Source organism: Capricornis sumatraensis, chromosome 17 (assembly GCF_032405125.1).
Source record: "Capricornis sumatraensis isolate serow.1 chromosome 17, serow.2, whole genome shotgun sequence".
In the NCBI taxonomy this organism is placed as follows: domain Eukaryota; kingdom Metazoa; phylum Chordata; class Mammalia; order Artiodactyla; family Bovidae; genus Capricornis; species Capricornis sumatraensis.
In genome coordinates, this window is record NC_091085.1 from 41,932,890 (window position 1) to 41,958,114 (window position 25,225).

General features: G+C 37.0%; 1 protein-coding gene and 1 pseudogene across 1 annotated transcript in view; both read left to right on the top strand.

Moving 5' to 3' along the window:
* The window catches only part of NUDT6 (nudix hydrolase 6), a 57,466-nt gene that overhangs the window by 31,231 nt on the left and 1,010 nt on the right, over window positions 1-25,225 (top strand). Inside the window, exon 4 of the mRNA XM_068989495.1 lies at window positions 21,277-21,331. Within this exon, the coding sequence (XP_068845596.1) occupies window positions 21,277-21,331 (55 nt within the window). The remainder of the gene's footprint in view (window positions 1-21,276; window positions 21,332-25,225) is intronic.
* LOC138094062 (chondroitin sulfate N-acetylgalactosaminyltransferase 2-like) lies at window positions 9,140-11,203 on the top strand (annotated as a pseudogene).

Here is a 25,225-nt window from a genome sequence, read left to right on the forward strand (position 1 = left end):
GCCTCTTGATGAAAGTGAAAGAGGAGAGTGAAAAAGTTGGCTTAGAGCTCAACATTCAGAAAACGAAGATCATGGCATCCGGTCCCATCACTTCATGGGAAGTAGACAGGGAAACAGTGGAAACAGTGTCAGACTTTATTTTGGGGGGCTCCAAAATCACCGCAGATGGTGACTGCAGCCATGAAATCAAAAGACGCTTACTCCTTGGAGGAAAAGTTATAACCATCCTAGATAGCATATTCAAAAGCAGAGACATTACTTTGCCGACTAAGGTCCGTCTAGTCAAGGCTATGGTTTTTCCTGTGGTCATGTATGGATGTGAGAGTTGGACTGTGAAGAAAGCTGAGTGCCAAAGAATTGATGCATTTGAACTGTGGTGTTGGAGAAGACTCTTGAGAGTCACTTGGACTGCAAGGAGATCCAACCAGTCCATTCTGAAGGAGATCAACCCCGGGATTTTTTTCGAAGGAATGATGCTGAAGCTGAAACTCCAGTACTTTGGCCACCTCATGAGAAGAGTTGACTCATTGGAAAAGACTCTGATGCTGGGAGGGATTGGGGGCAGTAGGAGGAGGGGACGACCGAGGATGGGATGGCTGGATGGCATCACTGATTCGCTGGACATGAGTCTGAGTAAACTCCAGGAGATGGTGATAGACAGGGAGGCCTGGCGTGCTGCAATTCATAGGGTCACAAAGCGTCAGACACGACTGAGAGACTGAAGTGAGTGAAGTATCTTGTTCTTCATCTGGAACACAATTCTATGTCTTTTCATTTTGGTTAGCTTTCTGTGATTGTGGTATTAGTTCTGGCCTGCTGGGATTGTAGTTCTTATTTCTTCTGTTTTCCCTTTGGTGAAAGAGGATAAGAAGCTTATGTAAGCTTTTTGATGGGAGAGACTGGCTGTGGGGAAAACTGGGTCTTGCTCTGGTGGGCAGGGCTGTACTCAGTAAAACTTTAATCCAGTCATCTGCTGAGGGGTGGGGCTGTGCTCCCTTCCTGTTAGTTGTTTGGCATGAGGTAACCCAGTCCTAGAGTCTACAGACTATTGTAGGGCTATTGGCGACCTCCTGGAGAACTCACGAATCTCCCAGGACTGCTGTTGCCAGTGCCCCTGTCCCCATAGTGCACCACTGCTGTCCCATGCCTCTGTAGGAGACCCTCAAACACTCATAGTAAGGTCTGGCTCAGTCTCCTTTTGGGTCTCCTTTTCTCTGTGTCCTGGTGTGGACAAGATTTTGTTTTTACCCTCCAAGAGTCTATATCCCCTAATCCTGTGGAATTTCTATAATCAAATCCCACTGGCCTTCAAAGTCAGATTCCCTGGAGATTCCCAGTCCCTTGGCCAGATCCCCAGGCTAGGAAGCTGGATGTGGGGACTAGAACCTTCATACCTAGAACTTCTTTGATATTATTATTCTCCAGTTTGTGGTCCCCCATGTAGCATGTATAGCATTTGATTTTATTGTAATTGTGTCCCTCATACTGTTCCATTGTGGCTTCTCTTTTGTCCTTGATGTGAGGTATCTTTTTTGGTGGGTTCCATTGTCTTATCAATGGTGGTTCTACAGCTAGGTGCAATTTTGCTGCTCTGGCAGAAGATGAACACATGTCCTTCTTGAAACAATTAATTTTGCTTTTATTTCTTTAGCCTTGGGATGCTTACTTAAGAAAATATTGCTAAGATTTATGTCAGAGAATGTTTTCCCTGTGTTATTTCTGAGAAGTTTTATGAAACTCCTCTTATTTTTTTTATTTTCATAAAAATCTTATGTTTATTTTCATGTATGGTGTGCGGGTATGTTCTAACATCACTAATCTACATGCTTTCCAGCTTTCCAAACACTACTTGCTAAAGACACTGTCTTTTCTACATTGTGTATTCTTTCCACTTTTGTCAAAGATTAATCTGCCATTTCTGAACTCGCTATTCTGTTACACTGATCAGTAATTCTGATTTTGTGCCACTACTGTGCTGTTTTGATGACTGTAGCTTTGTACTGTTGTCTAAAGTCTGAAAGGGATATGCCTTCAACTTTGTTCTTTTTCCTCAGGATTGCTTTGGCAATTCTAGGTCTTCTGTGGATCCATGTAAATGTGAGGGTTATTCTATTTCTGAGAAGAATATCATGGGTGATTTGATAGGGATCATGTTAAATCTTCGATTGCTTTTGGTATTGTGGCCTTTTGAACTGTGTTAATTCTTACAATCCAAGAGCATGGGTTACCTTCCATTTCCCTGGTTATCTTCAATTTCCTTTATAAGTTCTATAATTCTCAGAGTTTAAATCTTTCACTTCCTTGGTTAGGTTTATTTCTAGGGTTTGGTTGTTTTTTTTTTAATGTTATTCTAAATGAGATAGTACATTTGCTTTCTGACATTCCATTTTTATTTTAAAGAAATACAACCATTTTCTATATACTGATGTTGTATCTCGCTACCTTGCTGAATTCATTTATCAGTTCTAATAGGTTTTTTTGTTCAGTTTCTCAAGAGAAAGAATATTTCTCTTAATTTAATTGAAGTATATTTGACTCATAATATTCGGTTAATTTCTACTGCACAGCAAAGTGACTGAATTATATCTATTTTTTTTTACTATTCTTTTACATTCTGATTTATTATAGGATATTGAACGTAGGTCTCTGTGCCACACAGTAGAACCTTGCTGCTTATCCATTCCCAGTATTAAAGCCTACATCTGCTACCCCCAACCTCCCACTCCATCCTTTCCCTGTCCCTCTTACAGCCACCAGTCTGTTCTGTATCTGTGATTCTGTTTCACAGATAGATTCATTTCTATATTTTGGAATCCAGATATAAGTGATGCCATGTGTTATTTTTCTTTCTCTTACTTGCTTCACATAGTATGATAATCTCTAGTTGCATCCATGTTGTTGCAGATGGCATTATTTCATTCTTGTTTATGGCTGAGTAGTAGTCTATTGTGTATATGTACCACATTTTTCTCCATGCATCTGTGGATGACGATTTGGATTGCTGCCATGACTTTGCTATGTGACATAGGGGTGCGTGTGTGTATCTTTTTGGGTGAGAGTTTTGTCTGGGTATATGGGATTGTTGGATCATATGGTAATCTGTTTTTAGTTTTCTGAGGAACCTCCATCCTGTTTTCCATACTGGCTGTACCAGTTTATATTCCCAGCCAGAGTTTAGGAAGGTTCCCTTTTCTTCACATCTCATCCAGCATTTGTTATTAAAATTTGGAGAGTTTTTAATGGTGACTATTGTAAATTTGATTTACATTTCTCTAATGGATAGCCATGTTGAGCATCTTTGCCTGTGACTTTTGGCCATTTTGTATTTCTTATTTGGAGAAATATCTGTTTAGGTCTTCTGTCCATTTTTCAACTGGATTTTTGTTTTTCTGTTGTTGAGTTGTATGAGCTGTTTTTATATTTTGCCCTTGTCAGTCACATAATTTTTAAATATTTTCTCCCATTCTGTAGTTTGTCTTTTTGTTTATGTTTTCCTTTGCTGTTTAAATATTTGTTTCATTAGGTCCTATTTGTTTATTTTTGTTATTTCTATTCCCTCAGGAGACTGACCCAAGAAAACATTGGCATGATTTATGTCAGAGAATGTTTTCCCTGTGATCTCTTCTAGTTTTACACTGTCATATCTTATATTTAAATCTTTAAGCCATTTTGCATTTATCTTTGTGTATGGTGAAAGGGTGTGTCTAACTTCATTAGTTTATGTGTTGTTGTCCAACTTTTCCAATATTACTTGCTGAAGAGACTTCCCCCCCATCATATATTCTTTTCTCTTTTATTGAAGATTGACTGTCGCTGTGTGGGTTTATTCCTGGGTGCTCTGTTCTATTGCATTGATCTGGCTGTTTCTATGCCAATAGCATGCTGTTTTGATCACTGAAACTTTGTAATATTATCTGAAGTCTGGGAGGGTTATGCCCCCTGCTTTGTTCTTTTTTCCTAAGGCTTGGCTTTGGCAATTCTGGGTCTTTTATGAATCCTAATTAAATTTTAGGCTTATTCTAGTTCTGTGAAAAATGTCATATGTAATTTAACACGGATTAGATTGAATCTATAGATTGCTTTGGGTAGTGTGGGCATTTTACCAATATGAATACTTCCAATCAAAGTGCATGGAATATCTTTCCATTTCTTTAAATCATCTTCACTTTCCTTTATTATTGTCTTAAACTTTCACCTCCTTGGTTAGCTATATTCCTAAGTACTTTATTTTGGGGGTACAATTTTGAAAAGTTTTTTTTTACATTCCCTTTATGATATTTAATTGTTAGTTTAAAGAAATGCAGCCAGATTCTGTTAATCTTATATCCTGCTACCTGGCTGAATTCATTTATCAGCTCTGGTAGTTTTTGAGTGGCGTCTCTAGGGCTTTCTCTATACAGTAAGTCCCCTACATATGAACCTTCAAGTTGCATATGTTCAAAGATGTGAATGAGCTTTACATCAATGTCAAGCATGAGTGAAACTGCAACTTGGCCATCTGTCTCTTATTTCTGACAATCTTTCAGCTCTATCAACTCCCACCTCCTCTCACTCCTCCAGTCAGTAAGTCTTGCCTGTTCACTGGATGCCAGCCTGTGTATGTCAGCTGTTGAACTGTACTACTATCCTTTTCATTGGTAGCATACTGTAAGATGAAAAATGCTTTATTTTTGTGTTCATTTTTTATGTATTATTTGTATGACAAGAATTATAAAGCTTATAATACTATACAGCTGATTGTATTAGTTGAGTACCTACACTGATTTTGTTGACTTACGAAAAATTGGACTTATAAATGTGCTCTCAGAATAGAACTCAAACTCTTTCATATGTAGGGGACTTGATGTGAAGAATCATATCAACTACATATAATAAGAGAAATACCTCTTCCTTTCCAATTTGGATACCTTTTCTTTTTCTGATTGCTGTGGCTATGACTTCTAATACTCTGTTTAATAGAAGAGATGATAGTGGTCAGCCTTCTTTTTTAAAAAAAGTTTCTATTTTTATTCTAGTATAGTTAATTTACAATTTTGTGTTCATTTCAGGTATACAACTGAGTCCATTAAACATATATGTATATCCATTCTTTCTTAGGTTCTTTTCCCATATAGGTGGTTACAGAATACTGAGTAGTATGTTGTGCTATAAGGCAGATCCCTGCTGATTATCTGTTTTATATATAGCACGGTGTACACATTAATCTCTAACTCCTCAAATGTATCCCTTCACTTCACATTTACCCCCACCTTGGCAATTAGAAGTCTGTTGTGGGTCTGTGGGTCTGTTTTTGTTTTGCCGATAAGTTTATTTATATCATTGGTTCTACATATAAATGACATCATATTTGTTTTTCTCTATTTGACTTACTTCACTTGGTATAATTATCCATGGGTCCATCTGTGTTTTTTGGCATTGTTTCATTTTTTCTTTTATGGCTGAGTAATAAGGATCATGACATTGTACAGGAGACATGGATCAGGACCATCCCCATGGAAAAGAAATGCAAAAAAGCAAAATGGCTTTCTGGGGAGGCCTTACAAATAGCTGTGAAAAGAAGCGAAAAGCAAAGGAGAAAAGGAAAGATATAAGCATCTGAATGCAGAGTTCCAAAGAATAGCAAGAAGAGATAAAGCCTTCTTCGGTGATCAATGCAAAGAAATCGAGGAAAACAACAGAATGGGAAAGACTAGAGATCTCTTCAAGAAAATTAGAGATACCAAGGGAACATTTCATGCAAAGATGGGCTCAATAAAGGACAGAAATGGTATGGACCTAACAGAAGCAGAAGATATTAAGAAAAGGTGGCAAGAACACACAGAACTGTACAAAAAAGATCTTCACCACCCAGATAATCACAATGGTGTGATCACTCATCTAGAGCAAAACATCCTGGAATGTGAAGTCAAGTGGACCTTAGAAAGCATCACTACGAACAAAGCTAGTGGAGGTGATGGAATTCCAGTTGAGCTATTTCAAATCCTGAAAGATAATGCTGTGAAAGTGCTGCACTCAATATGCCAACAAATTTGGAAAACTCCGCAGTGGCCACAGGACTGGAAAAGGTCAGTTTTCATTCCAATCCCAAAGAAAGGCAATGCCAAAGAATGCTCAAACTACCGCACAATTGCACTCATCTCAGATGCTAGTAAAGTAATGCTCAAAATTCTCCAAGCCCAGCTTCAGCAATACGTGAACCGTGAACTTCCAGATGTTCAAGCTGGTTTTAGAAAAGCCAGAGGAACCAGAGATCAAATTGCCAACATCCGCTGGGTCATGGAAAAAGCAAGAGAGTTCCAGAAAAACATCTATTTCTGCTTTACTGACTATGCCAAAGCCTTTGACTGTGTGGATCACAATAAACTGTGGAAAATTCTGAAAGAGATGGGAATACCAGATCACCTGACCTACCTCTTGAGAAACCTGTATATAGGTCAGGAAGCAACAGTTAGAATTGGACATGGAACAACAGGCTGGTGCCAAATAGGAAAAGGAGTCCGTCAAGGCTGTATATTGTCACCCTGCTTATTGAACTTCTATGCAGAGTACATCATGAGAAACACTGGACTGGAAGAAACAGAAGCTGGAATCAGGATTGCTGGGAGAAATATCAATAACCTCAGATATGCAGATGACACCACCCTTATGGCAGAAAGTGAAGAGGAACTAAAAAGCCTCTTGATGAAAGAGGAGAGCGAAAAAGTTGGCTTAAAGCTCAACATTCAGAAAACAAAGATCATGGCATCTGGTCCCATCACTTCATAAGAAATAGTTGAGGAAACAGTGGAAACAGTGTCAGACTTTATTTTTGGGGGCTCCAAAATCACTGCAGATGGTGACTGCAGCCATGAAATTAAAAGACGCTTACTCCTTGGAAGAAACACTCCAGACAGTGGGCATGGAGCTTTCCCAACCTAGATAGCATATTCAAAAGCAGAGACATTACTTTATGACCAACCTAGACAGTATATTCAAAAGCAGAGACATTACTTTGCCCACTAAGGTCCGTCTAGTCAAGGCTATGGTTTTTCCAGTGGTCATGTATGGATGTGAGAGTTGGACTGTGAAGAAGGCTGAGCACCGAAGAATTGATGCTTTTGAACTGTGCTGTTGGAGAAGACTCTTGAGAGTCCCTTGGACTGCAAGGACATCCAACCAGTCCATTCTGAAAGAGATCAGCCCTGGGATTTCTTTGGAAGGAATGATGCTAAAGCTGAAACTCCAGTACTTTGGCCACCTCATGTGAAGAGTTGACTCACTGGAAAAGACTCTGCTCTGGGTTTTTTCATTGTTTTCAGTCACTTAGTCATGTCAAACTCTTTGAGTCCCCATGGACTGCAGCACACCAGGCTTCCCTGTCCTTCACCATCTCCTGGATCTTGCTCAAACTCATGTCCATCGAGGCGGTGGTGCCATCCAACCATCTCATCCTCTGGAGAAAGGAGTTTGACAGGGGTTTGTCATAAATGGCCTTTATTATGTTGCAGTAAGTTCCCTAGCTCCATGCCCACTTTCTGGAGTGTTTCTTATTATAAATGGATGTTGAATTTAATCAAAAGTGTTTTCTGCATCTCTTAAGATGATGCTTATTGTTCAGTCTGTTAACATGGTGTATCACACTGATTGATTTGCACATATTGAACAATCTTTGCATCTCTGGAGTAAATCTCTCTTGATCCTGGTGTATAATCCTTTTAATCCACTGTTGGATTCAGTTTGCTAGTATTTTGTTGAGGATTTTTGTGTCTATGTTCATTAGTGCTATTGGCCTGTAAAAGTTTTTTTGTGGTATCTTTGTCTGGTTTTGGTATCAGGGTGATGATGGCTATGTAGAATGAGCTTGGGATTATTATTTACTCTGCATTTTTGAGAAGAGTTTGAGAACAAGTGTTAACTATTCTCTAGGTGTTTGATAGAATTCACCTGTGAAGCCATCTGATCCTGAACTTTTGTTTGTTGGTAGATTTTTAATCATAATTTTAATTTCAGTCCTTGTGATTGGTCTGTTTATATTTTTCATTTCATCCTGGTTCAGTCTTGGACAGTTATACTTTTCTAAGAATTTGTCCATTTCTTCTAGGTTGTCCATTTTATTGGCGTATAGTTGCTTGTAGTAGCCTCTTAGGATCCTTTGTATTTCTGTGATGTCCATTGTAACTTCTGCTTTTTATTTCTAATTGTATTGATTTGAGACCTTTCCCTTTCTTGATGTGTCTGGCTAAAGGTTTCATCAGTTTATTTTCGCAGAGAACCAGATTTTAGTTTCACTGATGTTTGATGTTTTTTCCTTTGTCTCTGTTTCACTTATTTCTGCTCTGATTCTTATACTTTCTTTCCTTCTACTAACTTTGGCTTTTGTTTGTTCTTTCTCTAGTTGTTTTAAGTGTAAGGTTGTTTATTTGAGATTTTTCTTGTTTCCTGAGGTAAGATTGTATTGCTATAAACTTGCCTCTTAGAACTGCTTTTGTCGTGTCCCATAGGTTATGGATTGCCTTGTTTTCATAGCCATCTGTCTCTACGTTTTTTATTCTCCATTTCCTCTTTGATTTCTTCAGTGATCCTTGGTTATTTAGTGGCATGCTTTTTAGCCTCCATATATTGGTGTTTTTTACAGTTTCTTTTTTTCCCCTGTAGTTGATTCCCAATCTCATAGTGTTGTGATCAGGAAAGATGCTTGGTATGACTTCAGTTTTCTTAAATTTACCAGGGCTTTATTTGTGGCCCAGCATGTCATCTTTCCTGGAGAATGTTTCATGTGCTCTTGAGGATAAAATGTATTCTGCTTCTTTCATATGGAATGTCCTGAACATATCAGTCAAGTCTGTATGGTCTAATGTGTCATTTAAGGCTTGTGTTTCCTTACTAATTTTCTTCCTGATGATCTGTCCATTGGCTGTTAGTGGGGTATTAATTTTCCCCACTATTAATTGTGTTACGGTTGATTTCCCCTTTTATGGTGGTTAGCATTTGCCTTATATATTGAGATGCTACTATGTTGGGTGCATACATATTTACAACTGTGTATCTTCTTGGGTTGAACCCTTGATCATTATGTAATGCCTTTCCTTGACTCTTGTAGTTTTTGATAACCTTTTGCTGGAAAGAAATTATCTCATTAGGCAAGTTCACATTAATAAGAATGCCTAGAAAATGATTGATTCTTCACAGCAGGACCTACTGGCTGCTGTTAGGTCTCTCTTTAGTCTCCAGTTTATTATTTCTGTACTTTATGGAATGTGCCCCCAAGACTGGAAATGCATCTCTTACTAGTATCATTATGGAAAGTTATGGCAGAGTTTTATCAAACCCTCCTACATAAGTGAGAACATTATCAAACTGGGCAACCAGTATGAAAGGCCAAATGTCCCAATTAAAAGAAGAATTACAGGAAATGAGTGAGAAGATGTTATTGTTAGAGTGTATTATAGGGGCTAATAGCAAAGGCTATCAAGGCAATAAGGAACAAGTACCTAGGATCTTTTGGAGTCTCTTCATTCTCAAATTGACAAAGCTGAAGTTAGCATAGGAGCCAGACTACCTTATGGAGTCATCCCCTTTGAATGTTTTACTGCAATGAAAGTATTGCAGTTGATAATGAATCTAATTCACTATCCTAAGGAAAAGCCTGTTAGAAAAGAGAAGTAGGGGTGGAAGGTGGGAGGGAGGCTCAAGAGGGAGGGGACATACCTATACTATGGCTGATTCATGTTGATATATGGCAGAAAGAAACACAATATTATAAAGCAATTATCCTCCAGTTAAAAATAAATAAATTTTAAAAAGAAAGATAAGTGAGATCCAACCAGTCCGTTCTAAAGGAGATCAGTCCTGGGTGTTCTTTGGAAGGAATGATGCTAAAGCTGAGACTCCAGTACTTTGGCCACCTCATGCAAAGAGTTGACTCATTGGAAAAAACTCTGATGCTGAAAGGGATTTGGGGAGGAGAAGGGGATGACAGAGGATGAGATGGCTGGATGGCATCACCGACTCGATGGACGTGAGTTTGAGTGAACTCTGGGAGTTGGTGATGGACAGGGAGGCCTGGCGTGCTGCAATTCATGGGGTCGCAAAGAGTCGGACACGACTGAGTGACTGAACTGAAGTGAGATGAATTGGTAGTAATTATTGAAGCTTGCTTAGAGGACATTAATCATGAAGATGAAAATGATGAATAGGAAGATGAGGATGGTCCTCTTGGAGAGAAACTAATATTTAATGAAGATGACATCATAGAAGGGTATTATTACACTGAGAGATGGGCACACATTATCAACTCTTTTTTGAAGAAAACAGATCTTACAGTGTATAGACACGTGATTGATCCTCTTCCCACCCTTTTCGACCTCTCATGAAAGTGAAGAATCAGATGATTGACCACTAGAGCCACGATTAATATTTATTTTGCCACTTGCTAAAAGAACTCAAGTATTGGCACAGTTTATGCAGAACTTCAGGGGTATAAATATATGCATCAGGACTAGAGAATTCATCTCATAGTGATGTATTTTGTAAAGAAGGACTAATCTAGAGTCTGTTCTAGCCTAAAATCTGTAGCAGATAAGTCTTAATTTTCACAATTACATCTTTTTGGTCTCATTGAATGAAGAGTTTAATCATAGATAAGGACTGAATGTAGGTGTCTGAGCTTGAGAAATAGGGAAAGGTCTTCATGTTTTTTGTGATGTTGATACATATTTATCAGCTGAATACCTTAACAGCTGCCAGTTAAATGCTGAACCAAGTAAGAAGGGTGTTTGACCCTGTGGTGTTGTCTTTACAACCCTGCCATCATTTGTGCCAGTCAGGATGTTCTGCCACTTGTGGAGCAGCAACTGGTTCATGAAGAGGGGTCTGGCTTTTGGCAAGCTCTTTGGCTTTGGAATGACTTTCAGTATCGATCCACCTAACTGTTGGTGGATTTGACATGGAAGTAGAAGGTGGGGGTGGATAAGATGTTCATCTTCATAGAAAATACTTTCATGGTGACCTGACTGTGATGCAAACGCCCATTCCTGGTCTTTTGCACTCTGTCGTGAAAAACGCTGTGCTGATAAGTTAACCTTTGAGCGCCACCACATATGCATCCAGTCCAAAGCCATGAAGGAGGCCTCACTCTCACATCTGGGAATGCTGGTCTTGGGAGGAGAGAGAGAACCATCTTCACAAACAGGCACATAGGACAAAAAGTGAAACTGTTGGTTAACATAATCACTGGCACATTAGTTTGAACCACAAACCAGCCATATTTATTTAGCCTTAATTATAATTTCAGATGCAGTACTTCTTTCAGGCCTTATTTTACTTTAGCAGTTTAACTTGGTACGTTCAATGGAGGAAAAGTCAAGTGTTGTGATGCAGAGCTTCTGCTTTGTAAGACAACTGCACTATGGAACCACTGACAGATCAAAATCTGACATTTGTTCCAAAAGTAGTTTTGAATTAGTGTCTATTCGACTTCATGTTCTGATGTTAACCCTGGTTGTGTTATAATGGTGGGTCAGGAACAGCCTGGTCTTGGAGAGAAAACTGGAGTGTTACAGATGATTTTGTGGGCAAGGGTTCTTCACCAGCCCACCACTGAGTCAGCCTGCTTGGTTTTTAATTGAAGATCTTTCTTTTGTCAGTAGCTTTAGGGATCCTTTCTCACTGAAGCAGAGGATAGTTAAATGATATATCTGAAATCTCCAACCAGTTATGTTGCTTAGCTCCCTAAATGCCTGGTTTTAAACAGATAAGTAAGAGCTGAATATACTTGTTATAATCTATGACTTGACTAAAAACATAATACGGTACTGCTTTATTGTCACGTTCAGGATTAGGAGTCAAAGTTGCTATAGACTGTTTTGAACGAACAGAAATAGACATAGAAACATCTTTAATGGAGCAGTTAACTATATTAAAGTGCAGGACACTGAGAACATCTGGGATGTCTGAAAACATCAGTTAACCTGAGCCAGGGTGCACTCAGGGTCCTCCTCATAGCATAGTGTTACGTGGTTTTTGCTTTGTATTATCTCAGCCTGGATCCATATGTATTTTTTATCCTTTTCTTTTAATATGTTAATTTTGCTCCATCTGTATTTGCATTATTATAATAGTTTGAGTTCTGAGGGAGTTTTCACTGAAGGGAGAAAATAATTTAATGAGGTATACCATAAGGTTACAATGGTTGAGAAAAGAGGAAGAGGAGAACTTTATCTAAATGGAAATCTGAATTATAGAATATTTTAAAGAAATATATTACTTGCAGATGGAATGATGCTTTGAGGTGTAAATTATGGTAATGAGACAAGGTGAATAAGAAATTATATTCATGATTATATTCTGTTGTTTATCACACAAGGATCTTTTACCATAGGGTAAATTGCTAGATCTAGAGACTAGAGATAGGGTGAAAGGCATATAGAGGGGCTATTTACCCAAAATCATGCAGATAATGTAGTAGTGGAACCAGTCTAGTCAGTGCAATTTCAGAATCTGTAATTGTTAAAAAAATCAGTCAAAACCTAAATTAACTCATTTTCTTTGAAAGTAATAAGACCCGATGGAAGTGAGTCTGAGTGAACTCTGGGAGTTGGTGATGGACAGGGAGGCCTGGCCTGCTGCAATTCATGGGGTCGCAAAGAGTCGGACACGACTGAGCGACTGAACTGAAGAAGACCCGATTCTCTTCATACTCAATTTCAAACACTGAGTTACAGGTTTCAAAGACATACAGCTATTTCCCTATTCTCCATGAAATTATGAGGGACACCAGATGTTCTTTAACTTATCCTATTCTAACCCACAAAAGAAGAGTTCCTGTAGTCATTATTTTATTATTTTATCATTCAAGTCTTACAACCCTTAGACCAAAGGGGCTTATATATAATTGAGTACCTAAGGTCAGATAACTTATTTAGGAATTTGTTAAGTTAAATTGGCTTATACTAAAGCATTATAACTCTCTGCAGTATGGCAGATGAATGATATGCCCAAACATTATTGACAGATTCCATATATGTATATATGCTATACAAGGATATACAAGTAACATAAATTGGTTCATTTCTTTTGCTAAGTTTGAAAAAAAATCTATACTTTGGTATATAAAAAACACTTCTAAAGAGATATTATAAAAGGTTTTACTATCTTTTAAGTGTATCCCTTTAATTGTCTTTTCCTTGCATTTAAAGAACCAGCAGTATCACCAAAATTTATTTATTCTTTTCTATGCTCAGGTGACATAAGAAGTTGTACAAACAAAATTGGGTCAGGAGACCTGGGTTCAAAGAAACAACTCTGGGCATATCTATGAGCCTCTGGGGACCTAATTTGCACCATTTATGAAACTGAGTTAGATTTGGTGATCACAAATTAAATACCCCAGTACTGTAATGCTCCCTATACCCTTATGTACATGTATAGTAGCATACCAGTTGAAAAGAAAAGGGTAAACTTTTAAGATATTAAAATAACACAATTTTGGAAATGACTTTGTCAAATAAAATTTCAACAGAGGATGAAAGACAGCCAGGCTACCATGATGTCTCCACTCTAAGCAATTTTTCAGGTTTGGTAGATAAACCAAGAAAGAATCTATTTATATAATTACTCATTTATTAAAACATGGAAATTCATAGAAAACAAACCTAAGTCTAAAAATATTAAAAATTGGGTTGCAGTCTGAAAAAAAAGAAAAGGGCTTCCCCAGCAGTTAGGGCTAACCTGTCTTACTCCAAACCTATACAGCATGATGTTTTTGGGGGTGTGTGTTTTTTTTTTCCCTTATAAGGTCTGTCAAGACATGATTTAACAAGTTCAGTTTGGAGAAATCAAACTTGCAGAGCAATCTGTACTACAGCAATTGAAAAGGAAAGAATTGAGTTGAGCTACATTTTTAAAACAGGACTGTGGTCAAAAGAGCTACATTTTTAAAACAGGACTGTGGTCAAAAGTATGTATAAATTTGTGTAAACTCCACTATAAATGACAAAAAAACTCTGATTCTTAGTTAATCATGACTGCAATCAGTGCTTCTCTAGTTTTGCTCATCTTATTTTCAAAGAAATAATTGCTAGTGTTTTCCAAGGTAGTCAAGAAAAAAGGGAGACCCAAGACTTAATGACTAAACAAAAATTCCAAGAGACCTATCCAAAGTGGCATTGTTTTAGCCATTCTACATCCTGTAACATTTACTTACAAAGATACAAGTGGAGAGTTTTTCATCTTCTGCCTCAAGATTCTTTGGGGTATCAATTGCCTTTAGGGCCAATTGAAGGTCATACCTTTAAGCTGGGGGGACTTTTGAATAAATAACTCTGCATAAGTTCCTAAATGGTTTATTTGGTGTCTCTTGGAACCATATCTGAAGAAGATTAAAAACCCAGGTAAAATGGTAGCACCAGCTCTGCTATGGCTTCCAGCCTCCTAAAAATTCATAACTAACCATTTGCTAACACTTGACGTTCCCCAAGTCACCTGTTCTTCTGTTATAGTACACATTCCTGATCCTGATGTTGAGTTTTTCAGGCTAAAAAAAAAATTAATTCCATCATGTTTTGCTATTTAATAGAAATAAAATCACATAAATGATGATCACTGTGATGACATAAAATACTTCCACAAAAATTTTCCTATATTATCTCCATTTTTCAGAAAAACTTTGAATAACTTTTTCATCATTACACAACTGAATGAGAATTTAAGCCTAGAGAGGAATCTGTTCATTAAAATAAAGCAAATGAAAGCATAAAATGAATTAATACCTGAATTTGAGGGAGTCAGTAGTTATATGGCAATGCCTATATATTAGGATCAAGACTTCACTTGAATGAGGTTTGTTTTTAGGGAGATAGGTGTTTTTGTTTTTTTTTTAATATATAGTACAGATGCCATTGTCTGTTGCTGAGATTAACAATTTCATTCAATTCAGGTACCAGCAGTGATACTTTAAGTAGTACAAAAAGAGAGGTTAGAACAAAAGTGTGAAGAAAAAGGTACTATGGAGAAAAGGAAGATGATTAAGTGAAGGAGCTAGAGTAACTTTAGAAGGTATGGCAGCTTCTGATAAAGTATATGTATACAGTTTCTCACCAGGTACTAAACGTTCATTTCCTTCCTGGCTGGAAGTTCCCCTAGAAGGGATTTATGGCAGCTTCACTCTCAGAATGCTTTCCCTTTAATCTGATAAAGGGAATCTCAGAAAAGGCTTCTTTCTACATCTTGTTGTATCTTAGATGTCTGTGGTTTAAGGTCATATTTATGCCATTCTAATAGGTTGTGCATCCCTTCATTTGGGACTGCCCATAGCTAATTAAGTCTCTAATAAGAAATGTTGTTCGACTCCTGCTGTTGTCTCTGAACTCAGGAGAACATGGGGCCCAGACCTCTGTTAATGAAGCATCAGCTTTCTGATAGCTTTGGAGACAGGGCACAATGAAGCTTAGGTAGGAAATGCTAGAAAACTGCAAAGTGGATATGACTGTTGCTATGGGAAGGACTTGCCATTGCCAGAATGAAGCAACATGCTGAAGCAATACAAGACCCACAGGCACATGGGAAAGGCATAGGAAGCAGACAGGAGGAGCTTTCTTCCTCCTTTCTTCCTCCCCCAGCCCCACAGTCTGTTGGTAGAGACTTAAGGAAGTCAGTTGGCAAAACAAACTGGTTAGTGAAGTCCCAGCTCCAGCATCACTAGGCAGAGCATGGAGGGTGAATTTTAAACTGAGGGACAGTAATAGCATCAACTTCTTGGAAACCACACGTGCTCACACCTCTGCTCCACCCCCAGGCCTGATTTCAAACTCTAAACAATTGATGTGTTAACAAGCCCTCTGGGTGATTTAGGTGCATGGTCAAGTTTGAGAACCACCAAACTAGAACACTGGGCACCCAGATTCTTCATTTGCTGATTTTCAGTCTTGCCAACGACTGGTTCTTCAAGAATAAGAAAGTGCTGCTTCTCAGAATCTAATCATGATTCCCCTTATGCCTCTAGGCAGTTGGGATTGGCAAAAGTTAGGAACAAATTCACATTATATTAATATAAGACTTTGGTTTCTTTGTGGATTAAATAGAAGTGATACTCTTACTTAGGGTTTTGATTTTTTTGTTATAACCAGATTTATCTAATGGAGCAATAAAATGTGAAAACTGAGTATTCTTGTATAGCTCAATGTTGTAATAAAAAGTATAAAGTGAGACGCTGTTATATTATAACGTAATTGTTTTGGTTTTAGGTGAAATTTAAGCATGATAGCTATTGTTGCTGTTGTTCAGTTGCTAAGTTGTGTCTGACTCTTTGCAACTCCATGAACTGCAGCATGCCAGGTGTTCCTATCCTTCACTATCTCCCTGAGTTTGCTCAAACTTACATCCACTTAGGCAGTAACCATCTCATCCTCTGTCACCCCCTTCTCTTGCTCTCCATCTTTCCCAGCATCTGGGTCGTTTCCAGTGAGTTGGTTCTTCACATCAGGTGGCCAAAAGATTCAGCATCAGTCCTTCCAATGAATGTTCACAGTTGATTTCCTTTAGGATTGAGTAGTTTGATCTCACTGCCCAAGGGACTCTCAAGTCTTCTCCAACACCATAGTTTGAAAGCATCAATTCTTCAGTGCTCAACCTTCTTTATGGTATAACTGAAATTTCATATCGATACATGACTACTGGAAAAACCATAGCTTTGACTATCTGAACCTTTGTCGGCAAAGTGATATCTCTACTTTTCAATACACTATCTAGGTTTGTCATAACTATACTTCCCAAGGAGCAAGCGTCTTTTAAATTTGTGTCTACAGTCACCATCCACATTGATTATGGAGCCCAAGTAAATGAAATCTGACACTGGTTCCCCATTTTCCCCATCTACTTGCCATGAAATGACAGGACCAGATGCCATGGTCTTCATTTTTTGAATGTTGAGTTTTAAGCCAGCTTTTTCACTCTCCTCTTTCACCTTCATCAAGAGGCTCTTTAATTTTTCTTCACTTTCTGCCATTAAAGTGGTATCATCTGCATATCTGAGGTTGATGATAGCTGTGCTATGCTTAGTTGCTCAGTCATGTCCAAATCTTTGAGACTCTGTGGACTGTACCCTGCCAGGCTCCTGTGTCCATGGAGATTCTCTAGGCAAGAATGGCTGGAATGGGTTGCCATGCCCTCCTCTATGGGATCTACCCAACCCAAGGATCAAACCCAGGTCTCCTGCATTGCAGGCGGATTCTTTACCGTCTGACTCACCAGGGAAGCCCTGATGATAGCTATTAGCCATAAAAAACTAATCAGCATATTTTCAGACATCTGAGCCAGTTTTTCTTTAAGTGATTCACTCCTCCCAGGCATTAGTGTCAAGCATGTCTTAGAGAGGAAAGTTTAACCTTCACTGTAAGCAAATGTACACTCAAGACTCAAAGCTAAAATGATACTTTAAACATGTCCTTTCTCCTTTCCTACCCATACAGTTCTTTTACTCCTGCCCCATCACTGTCAAGACCTAACAGTGACTTGACATTGTAAACCTGGTGCTCAAGAGCTGAATTAATGGTAGGGGCCTTATCATTCATTCACTAAACATTACAGAGTTCATGAGTTTTAAGCACTAGGTAAATATCAGTGAACAAAGCAAGGTTTCTACATCTGGAGCTTATATTCAAATAGGTAAGATACAAATGGCTTCCCTGGGTGGCTCAGTGGTCAAGAATCCACCTGCCAAGCCAGGAGATGCACGTTCCATCCCCTTGTCTGGAGGATCCCCTGGAGAAGGAAATGGCAACCCACTCCAGTATTCTTGCCTGGGAAATCCCATGGACAGAGGAGCACAGTCCATGGGGTTGCATAAGAGTCGGACACGACTTACCAACTAAATGAGATACAAATAATAAAACATATATAAAAGTGGTGGTAAATGTTATTAAGAAAAATACAGTAGTACAAGGAAAAAGAGAATGATTGGCCTACTGTATTGTGCATAAATTTCTCTGTGCCCGAAACCTAGCACTCAGTGAATTTTCTAAGTACAGTAGCTTTGAATTCTGAAAAGTGAGAATCGTAACATTAAAGATTAGAACAATGAAAATAAAAGCTAATGAGGTCTCTGTATCTGAGCAAGTTGGAGTAAGGGAGGAATGAGAAGGTCACATAGTACGAGAGAACCAAAAGGAATAGACTAGCAAGTCTGAACCCTTGTTCAGAGATTAGTTTCTGACTTGAAAGTAATGGGGTTTTTTTGGGGGGTGGGGGGCTGCTGTTTACACAAATTCCTAGTTAGGATTTCAGCAGCCACACGCAGGGAAGATCTTGAAGCTAATCATTTGCTTAGGAAAACAAAAGATGTCCATAGGACTGATAGAAAAAGGATCAGAAAACGAATCATTCCTCTTTATCTATTTTAGAAACACTAAACTTGGGAGTTTTTCTTCAGGACAGGTTTAAAAGCAGCAGTGCAATTAAACTTGAAATAGCCTTAACAGAGAAAATACCTAACACTCTGTTAATATTAAGAATGCATTGAAAAACAGTAGTTACCCTTTGTTGATAATGCCTACTTTTTGGGCTAGCAGTTCAGTGATAGATGGGAGCACTGTACCTCATCCACACTTTGTTCTGTTTGCCACTCATGCGTGTGCACACACAAACACACAAACATCAGATTTATAATTGGCAAATGTATAGGAAAAATTTATCATCACATTCACCATTCTGTAATATGATGGAATTACTCTATAGTTTAAAATCCCACATTTTTATGACTTTAGAAGGATAATTTCCTTTTTATAGTTTGTAAAAGTCAGATATGCTTCAGGAATTAGATGACCTCACTAACTCAAAGTAGGGAGGAGTCATATACGTGAATGCTAGGTAAGACCCAGAAGGCAAAGAGGCACAAAAATGTCTGAGCAGAATATTTATTTTAAAAGGGAGTGGAAAGTTTCTTTTTTAAGATTAGCAGGGAAAGGATCATGGAATTTTATACTTGACACAGAGAGGTGTTTTGTGTTCTTTTATTGGATAGAAAACAAAGATGAAAACAGATAATAAATAAAAAATATTCAAAGCCCAACCTTACTCCTTCCTCAGTAATTTTTACTGTATGAACCCATATACTGGAAATCTTAGTAAATCACTAACAAAATAATAAATCTGATGCCAATCAGAAGATTCTAGATAGGGAACTCATAGGCAAGAGGTAGATAGACATTTGACACCAAAGTAGGTGTTAGTTCAAATTCACAACCCCTGGAGGAATGTCAGACTAAGAAACAGATTCTAGTTGGTTTTATATAGAATGTTCCAGTCAGAACTGAAGAAAAGATCAAAAAGTACATGAAAAAGCAGTGAATAGTGGTAAAAGGTTAGTATGAAAATACCAAATCAACTTTTAAAATTTAACAGATGATTAGAATCAGATTATATTGATTTTAACCATGAGTGTACTATGCACTGACTGTGTCACTCCAGGTAAATTATTAAATCTTTTGTCCTCAATTTCATTAGTTCTAAAGTGGGAACAATAAGCAATAAGGATTTACTGTATAGTACAAGGAACAACATTCAATATCTTATAATAATCTATAATGGAAAAGAATCTGAAAAAATATGTATATAACTCAATTACTTTGCTGTACATTATATACTTTGCTATAACACAGTATTATAAATCAGCTATAGTTCAATTTAAAGAAAAAAATGGGAACAAGAATAGTTTCTCATGGGGTTACTGTAAATGGGTACAGTTCTTAAAACATAGCATAGCGTCTGGAACATAGTGGACATTCAATATGTTATCTAGTATTTATTATTATTACTTACATAGCTAAACCCAGATAGTGGGAGTAATTTTAATATTAAAAAAAAAAGGTTGATGGCAGACTTATCCCCTCAGTGATTGATTTTATTATCTACAGCATTAACCAGGTTTTTCAAATGATGAAACTTATGCCTCTCAGCCTACCACTTAGAACTTATAATAATCTATAAGCTCTATAAACTGTAAGCTCAACTATTTCCAATTACTTATAATCAAGTCCAGGTAAAGATTTTTTCAAAATTTACTTCGGTTGCTCTGGGGAAGCATTTGTTTGCCTCATAACATTTCTTTTTTAGAAGCAGAATTTATAGTGGTGAAGTTTAATATCCTAGCAGACAAAGTCTGCATAGTTTCTATAGAAATGTAGCTTCTGGAACAGTTTCAAAATGGAACCCCAATGACAGTGCATTAATGTTGAGATATACTTGGAGATATCACTACATTAAAAAAAACATACTGTGCTTTATAAATTAATCTCAAGTCTGAGCCAGACACGGAAGGGTGGAAAGCCAGAACTCTGTACCCACATAATCAACAGTCTGTGGAAACTCTGGGAACCATGCCACTAGTCTCCAACCTAGCATAGTTGAGAAATGACACATTCTTCAAGGAGCTCTTGTCCAGGAAATGAGTGGGTCCACAAAGCACACCAGTAAGGTCCATAAACTTGTTTTATGAATGAAGAGTATGAGGTGTACTGGCTCCAAGCTGCAGCACCTATGAGTATGTTGTAATTTCTAATTCTTCAGTTTTTATCATGGTGATAGATTGATATAACAGAATTCTTAACAGGAAAAAATAATCATGTCAGCCATAAGAATATTGTTCCATACTACTGCAGAATGATTTTAAATCAAGTTTTCATATTTATCTCCAGTCCTAGATCAGATCTTCCACCTGCCCCTCCCCACCAAAAAAAGGAAATGGTGTATACAAAAAGCCAGAAATGTAAATCAATTTTATTCACACTTCCCATGAAAGACAGTTATATTTTTACATAAAATCATTAACACAGAGAACAAGAAAACTCTTAATATATCTGATTAGACACACAATATAGAAAGTAAATTGAAAATTAAAAATAGCATACTTTAGTGATTACATATATATTTTTTCTACTAATTTATAGCAGCATCAGTAAGATTCATGTATTCTTTAATAAACTAGCAGCAAAAATTTTTAACTACACAAATTCAGTAGATGTTCCCCCCACTGTTTCACTCATACAGAATTTATCACATTAACATAAAAAACCACTTCTATTTCCTAAAGAAAAAGATGGGAAAGATTTCACAAGTCAGCAATTTCCCGAGAAAAGAAGGGAGGAGTGAGGAAGGAAGGAAGCTGAAAAAAATTGGTGGCAGTTACCAAAAAATAAATTCTCAACCACCTTGATCAATTATGGGTAACTTCTGTGGCATCTCTATGTATGTGTATGTTAGTAAATAAAAGCTGTGTTAACTTTGCTTTCTGATTTAATACTGCAGCTGAAAAATATGTGGAAGTTCCCAGGAGGCCTGTCAGAGCCTGGAGAAGATATTGGTGGGTATCTTATATATTTATAATTGAATTGAAAATGCTGAATAAATTTATGTGTTTACTTTCTTGCTCTAGAGCTGAGAATGAGATTTTAAGCTTTCTAATTGGTTTAGACTAAGTCAGAAAATTTCAATGAAGTTATTCAGTGCTGATATAAAATTAATAGCAAAACTTAACATTATAATGTATTCCATTAGTATAAATAATACCATTCAGAGCATAACACCTGTTTTTTGGCTTAGAACTGCTTCTAGATTAATTTGAAAATGAGAAGCTTTGGATATACAGTTAAGGTTAGCATTAAGGGATATTCTGAATTTGACTAAAATTGTTGGAGGGTTTCCCTGGTAGGTCAGACAGTTAAGAATCTGCCTATAATGTGGGAGACCTGGGTTTGATCCCTTGGTTGGGACTATCCCCTGGAGGAGGGCATGGCAACCCACTCCAGTATTCTTGCCTGGAGAATCCCCATGGACAGAGGAGCCTGGTGGGCTACAGTCCATGGAGTCACAAGAGTCTGACACAACTGAGCGACTCAGCATAGCAAAATTGTTGGAACTGAACTATTAGAAAAATTCTTGACCATTTTATCACAAGGTTGAGGAGAAACTTTTAAATGAAATGTGAAATATTTATAAAGGCAATTATTGAACAGTGGTGGTATAATTCTTCTGTTTATGGAAATTTTATCCACTATTTATTTTGGATAGTCAGAATGCCAAAAGATGGTAACATGTCTTATGTGAGAAAGTCTGAAATGAGAGATAATTTCCTAGAACAATTTACTGAGCTCAGTATTTAAGATAGGGTAGTTTGAAATAATCTAAGAATTCTTTATGTCACTGATTTTACAGGAAATTGGGAGTAGAAACTGAGTTTTCCTGTCTCTTCCTTAAACCATTGTGTCAGGTGCAGTTCTTATCATAATAAATCAATAGATAACTCATTTCAATACTTAACTGTTTTTCTGTGAGTTTTTCCTCAGTGTGTATATGTCCCCTATTCTCTTTAGCCATCATTTATATGAAGGCAGTGTCCTAAATTATTTTTAAATGTATATATATACTTGAAATGATTTTTTTAGTGTTCCACAGATGAAAATGCCCTATTCGTAGTATAGAGCCAACTCCTAACATCCTATAAATAAATTCACTACATTCAAATATATCATAGCAGATTTTGGTTTTTAGGTACTTACTAACCTTTAGCTTAGACTTCCCTAGGTCTTCTGTTGAAATAAAAGGATTTTGTAGTAGTGCCAGTACAGAAAGAAAAAGCCATTTATTCTAGAACTCTTGATTATCTCACATCCTTATGTGATATGAGATCATGTGAACTAGTTAAGTGTCTGTTTTACATCCTTATCTAATCCATACTGGGCAAACAGCAGTCTATAGGAAGTCTGTAGAACTTCCTCTTCTGAACCTTGCCTTCTCAAATGAATAACTTTCTTCATTTGAGTTTTCATCGATATTCTGAATTTCAGAGATATTTAAATGTAAATAAACACATTTTCCATACCAGGTAAGTACACTTTAGGTTTGAGTGTACTCCGGAACATTTCAAGTCCATATAACTAGAAATTCACTACTTTTTAAAAATATTTGTGGTTATGACAACAACCCACCTAGTCAGAGATTGTTTTTAATGCCTCCAGCCATATGGAATTAAGAAAAAAGCAGCAACTGGCATTTACCATATTGCCTAGGAGTAGGAAAAACTGAAGCATTGCCTCAGAAGTGATAAAACTCTGAAAGCAGCTAAAAATGATAAGAGACATAGAGATCTGAAAGACCATGTCTGTGTAGAGTACATTTCTGTTTTGAAACTGTACAGTAATAGATTACTGTTAATGATGAAGCCAAATCAACCAGGAATTATTTATTTTCTTTAAACTCTGTTTTTAGGAAAGTATGTAATAGGACTGCCGCCATCATAAATGTGCAAATGTTCATACTGGCTCTTAAGCAGTAAACACTAGTTAAAATAAGAAGCTCATTTGTTTGGAATCCTTCATTCCTTGAGAAGTATTAGGTAAATGAAGCAGAGTACAAAGGTATCTATAGATAAGGTTAGAAACAGAAGCTGCCTTTCTGGGGGAGAAAAAAAATCTCATTAGCACTGATGGGAAGAGAACCCCCTGTATAGCCAAAGGTCTGTAAAGCAGTGGGGTCTGCTCAGAGCTCATCAGTGTACCAGAGTGAGGGGGAGACACCAGGAAAATCCACATTCCACACAGTTTTTCCTGTTATTTTATTTCAACCTAATCCTGTTATTAAATATTACAAAATAGAAGTAACAAATATAAACTCCATTCCATTACTGTCCTTTAACTAAATAAAACACTATGATGTTTTTAAACATTTCTATCTTTCAACCAGCAAAAATAAAAACAAAACCCTCTTGGTTTTTCCTATATTCTTCAAATCTATAAAACCATTATTCAGTTTACTTACAGTACATTTAAAATAATACAAGCAAATAAAGAACTTTATCTAAATTAAAATTTTTAAATTCATCATAAAATCCTTGGAAAAGAGATTTCAATCTTAATATAGAAGGGGTTGGTTCCTCTAGATCTACAAGCACTTATTTGCCCATTCAGTTTTTAGTCTAGTTAATGACATCATGATTCAAGTTAAATGGATCAAAATACCCAGGCAGTGCTGATTTTGAATCAGCTGCTGTGGTGATGGCTAAGCCCGGCAGATTCACTCACCAGCCCCATCCTGTGCTTCCATAACATACAAGCAGGCTAGACACAGGAACTAAATGCTAAACTCTTGACTAGTGTTATTAAGAGCTAAACAAGACCCCCATGGTCATTTTAAAATGTTTAAAGAACTTTTTAAACATTTAAACAATTTTTAAGTCAGATCAGCAAATGACATGTAAAATTTAAGACTACTGCCACAATCTTTAACAAACTTAATACAAGTTTTTTAATACAACAAAAATTATTTTTCTTAAGCCAAGTTTCCCTTTTCTTAACATAAATTTTTTTTATATTTTCAGTTTAAAAATATAATTTCTAACCATGTTTATTTGATCTTTGGCAAATCTCAATTAAAAAGTTCATTCACATAGAATTCAAATATGGCAGACAGATGTCATATTTTACACACTACTTTTCCTGTGCTTATTTCCAGAGCTGTTATTAGAAAAAACATTGCAACATTTCTTGTTTACTTGCTCTTCCTTGCCTATTCCTCACTAGTAGGACTACTGAGAAGCCAAATACAGTTTACAACCTGACAAACAAGAAAATGAAGGCATTAAAAGATAGTTGAACAAAAATCTATACTTGTGGCAATTGTGAAACTTCCCAGAAAATAGACAAGGAAGGCAGCTTTTTAAAGGGCTCTTCATAAACACTTTGGGAGACAATGACAGCATCACAAAATTACAGAAATCCCAGGTAGGAGGTTCATCTGGATATTTAGAAAGAGCAGCCACAAAAATAAGTTAATAGCAATAAAAATCCTGTCCTAGAAATTTGCATATTATTTAAAAATCAACTTTATGAAATGAAAACCCTGGTAATATTATAAAATTCTGTAAATTGCCAGTTTTTTTTTTTTTTAACTTCTGATGACTGTAGCATTTTGGTGTTAGAAGAATGAATCCAAGTTCTTTGAAACAGCAAGAAACAAAGAAAATGCCAGAAATTACCAGGTGGGATTCCACTGACAGAATAACTAGAAGAGCATAACAAAACGGTTATAACGAAATCTGCTCTATGACTTCAGAGGCCTGACAGTCCCAGGAGAGAGCAGGGATGATTTGAATCATTTTCTAGTTCTATACATTCTGCAGCTCTACAGACTTCTGTAAAGAAGAATGGATCACTTTTTCTTACTAAAATGTTTATCAGTTTAGGCAGTTTTAATGGATAAT